This window comes from Belonocnema kinseyi, chromosome 3 (assembly GCF_010883055.1).
Source record: "Belonocnema kinseyi isolate 2016_QV_RU_SX_M_011 chromosome 3, B_treatae_v1, whole genome shotgun sequence".
Taxonomy (NCBI): domain Eukaryota; kingdom Metazoa; phylum Arthropoda; class Insecta; order Hymenoptera; family Cynipidae; genus Belonocnema; species Belonocnema kinseyi.
The window spans coordinates 91,327,046-91,330,030 of record NC_046659.1 but is presented as its reverse complement, the minus strand read 5'-3'; the positions used below and the strand labels follow the sequence as shown (position 1 = coordinate 91,330,030).

At 27.6% G+C, this 2,985-nt stretch overlaps 1 protein-coding gene across 1 annotated transcript in view; it reads left to right on the top strand.

The window, feature by feature from the left end:
• The window catches only part of LOC117169056 (ankyrin-3-like), a 3,120-nt gene extending 525 nt beyond the window's left edge, over nucleotides 1-2,595 (top strand). The window contains exon 2 of the mRNA XM_033355154.1: nucleotides 1,098-2,595. Within this exon, the coding sequence (XP_033211045.1) occupies nucleotides 1,166-2,344 (1,179 nt within the window). The 5' untranslated portion in view covers nucleotides 1,098-1,165 and the 3' untranslated portion in view covers nucleotides 2,345-2,595. The remainder of the gene's footprint in view (nucleotides 1-1,097) is intronic.
• The last annotated feature ends 390 nt before the right edge of the window (nucleotides 2,596-2,985 follow it).

Here is a 2,985-nt window from a genome sequence, read left to right as displayed (position 1 = left end):
ATTTTCAGTGAAGTTTCTACCAAAATGCAGTACCTAAACGTACTTTATTGCACTCTAATACATTTCCCGAAGTTTCAGCTCGATATTTTACTTACAGAAAAATTTCTTAGGTTCAAAAAAACATTCAGTGAACTGAAAAACTGTGGTCGGTAATATAGGTATTTAGCTGTGTCACATGCCCTTAAAAGACAAGTAATTTACGCGTTCGACTTTTTTTAAACAAATCAAGTTCAAAATACTCTAATTTAAAATCCTTTTGTTACATACCCTATACCTGATTCTAAAATTACAAACTCTTCGCGTTTCGACTAAATACAAAAATAATTGAACTTCTAAGCTAACCAACTTTTTCAATTATTTTAATTTTTAAATGAATCCAGCAATATGCAGGGTTTCAGTTTTTAATCAAGCTTTTTTAATTCGAAGGTTTTCGAAATTTTAAATAAATTTTAATTTTTATATTTGAAATACGTTTAGGAACTTTTTGATCGAATTACAAATTTGGACAATTATTTACATTTTTAATTAGAATTAATTTATTAATTTCACTAGAATTAAATTTCTACACTAAATAGTTTATTAGGTTTTCGTTAATAGGACACATTAAACTTGTTTTAATCGAAATCTAAATGTTTCTACAAATTAAAAAGAATCTAATAGGTTATTGTTAAATAAATATATTATGATTTAAAAGAATAAATATTAAATAATCAGGGTAAATACTTTTATAATCGCCCGTTTATATTAAAATGATTATGAAAAATATTATTTCATCAATATTTTTTATTATTTAACTTAATTATCTTATAAATATGTATGCCTAATTGAAATTGAAACTTCAATTAATGAAAAATGTGGTTGATTTCATCAAATTAAAAAAACTTATATTCCAATTAAGAATAATTGGAATGTTGAATAATAATCGCCTGTTGAATGATAGTTTCTTTTAAAATTGAATGCCAAGTAAATTTAAAAACATTTAAGTTTGATTATATTTATTTTAGAAAACCTTTATTGTTTTGATCCAATTCATCTACCCAGTTTATGTATTGATTAACTCAATTTTTATAACTAATATAACATTTCTTTATCTCCAGATAACGAAGAGTAGTACCCGGAACATAAATAGACGCAAACATTAAAATTCTACTCTTTTAAAATAAAAATGTCCAATGAAGATTCAGACTCCTTACACACTGCAGTCAAGCTTGGAAATGTGGAAATTGTTGAAAAACTGCTTAACGAAAAGGCGGATATCAATGCCACTAATCAAAATAAAGAAAATCCTTTGCACATAGCAATTAAGCATGGTCGAAGTAAAAGAATAGTAAGTCTTTTACTCAAAAATGGTTGTGATTTCAACACAAAAGACAGTGATGGTCTGAATCCTTTGCATCTTGCTGCCCACATAGGAAACACAGCATTTGTCAGAATTCTTTTGAAACACAATGCACCAATCGATGACCTTACAAATAATGCAAATCGAGAAACAGCATTACATCTGGCAAGTCGAACAGGACATCTCGAAACAATAAAATGTCTCCTGGATAAAGGTGCCAATATTAATGCAAAAACCGAGAATGAAATTGGATTAACAGTTCTTCATCATTCATCAGCTTGTGGAAAAACTACGAAACTTCTCCTCGACTCTGGTGTCAATGTGAATGCCCTAGACAATTTAAAAAGCAATGCACTTCATAAATCTTGCTTTTGGGGATACAAAAACTCGACTCAAGTATTGGTGGATTATGGAATCGATGTAAATGCTATAAATGCAAAGAATTCGACAGCTCTTGATATCATACATAGTGTTATTTGGAGGATAAGGAAAAGAGGCTGGTTTGAGAATCCTGGAAGCGATCCAGGAGAAACTGCAATTATAATCATCAAGGTTTTAGCAAAAAAAATAGCGGCCAATGAACATGTTAATGAAACAGATTTAAAACTTTTAAATTCTGAAGAATTAAGAGGAATGTACAAGCAATGTAGTATGGAAATTGAAAAAATGAAAGAAAAACATATTTGTATTGAATCCACAGTTTCTTTCTATGACATATTGACCAAAAGAATTTATAATGTTGCGATGATTTTAAACCACAAAAGTGTAGTGCGAGTATTAACATCTCGCGATTATGAGAAAGAGTTTCCGATCTATGCAAATATGCTCAAAACTCGTATTAAAGAGGCTAAAAAAATTAATCTTTTAATACAATTAAGTACACAAGATTTCAGTTTAGTAATCAAGGATGCATTGCCCACAATTATTATTCACGAAGTATTCAGTTATTTATGTGAGAAGGATTTCAGAACATTCTTAGAAGCATGTGGTCAAATTTTGAAATAAGATTAAGGATAATTATTCAGAAATACTTTTAGTGTTATTGTATTTTAATATGTCTTTTATTAATTTCGATTTATTCAATGCAGAAGGTTGTAAAAGGTAATAAAATTATTATTATCCAAAATCTATCACGATCATTATAGTTGTATATCAACAGACAAATATACAAGTTACATACGATGTCTTAGGCCTTTGATAATAATTTCACTTTGTAATAAAAAGCGAGGTCAAAATAAATGTATATTAACAAAAACTATTTTTATGTAGTATATTATTTTCCTTCCTGATTTTCAAATAAAATTTAATTAATAATTTCCTAAAAAATAGAAAAATGTATCAAGAACTTAAATTTCCTTATTCGCATGATGTTCATACGCACGTGCGGTCGTGTGTTTACATTGATACGAAATTTAAAGAAAAGAACTGCATGAGAAAAGTATAAATCGATATGTATTTATAATTTTGTAAACAATCATAATTACAAATTTTTATATTTTTATTAATACATTAGGAAATTTCCCCATTCTACTATGTTTTTTCCCTATTTGATTATTAAAAAACAAGAAAAAGGTATTTTAATTAGAGTTAAGTTTCGTTATTTACAATTTAATACCATTTTTTAGATTACCGAATTCATGGGTCCT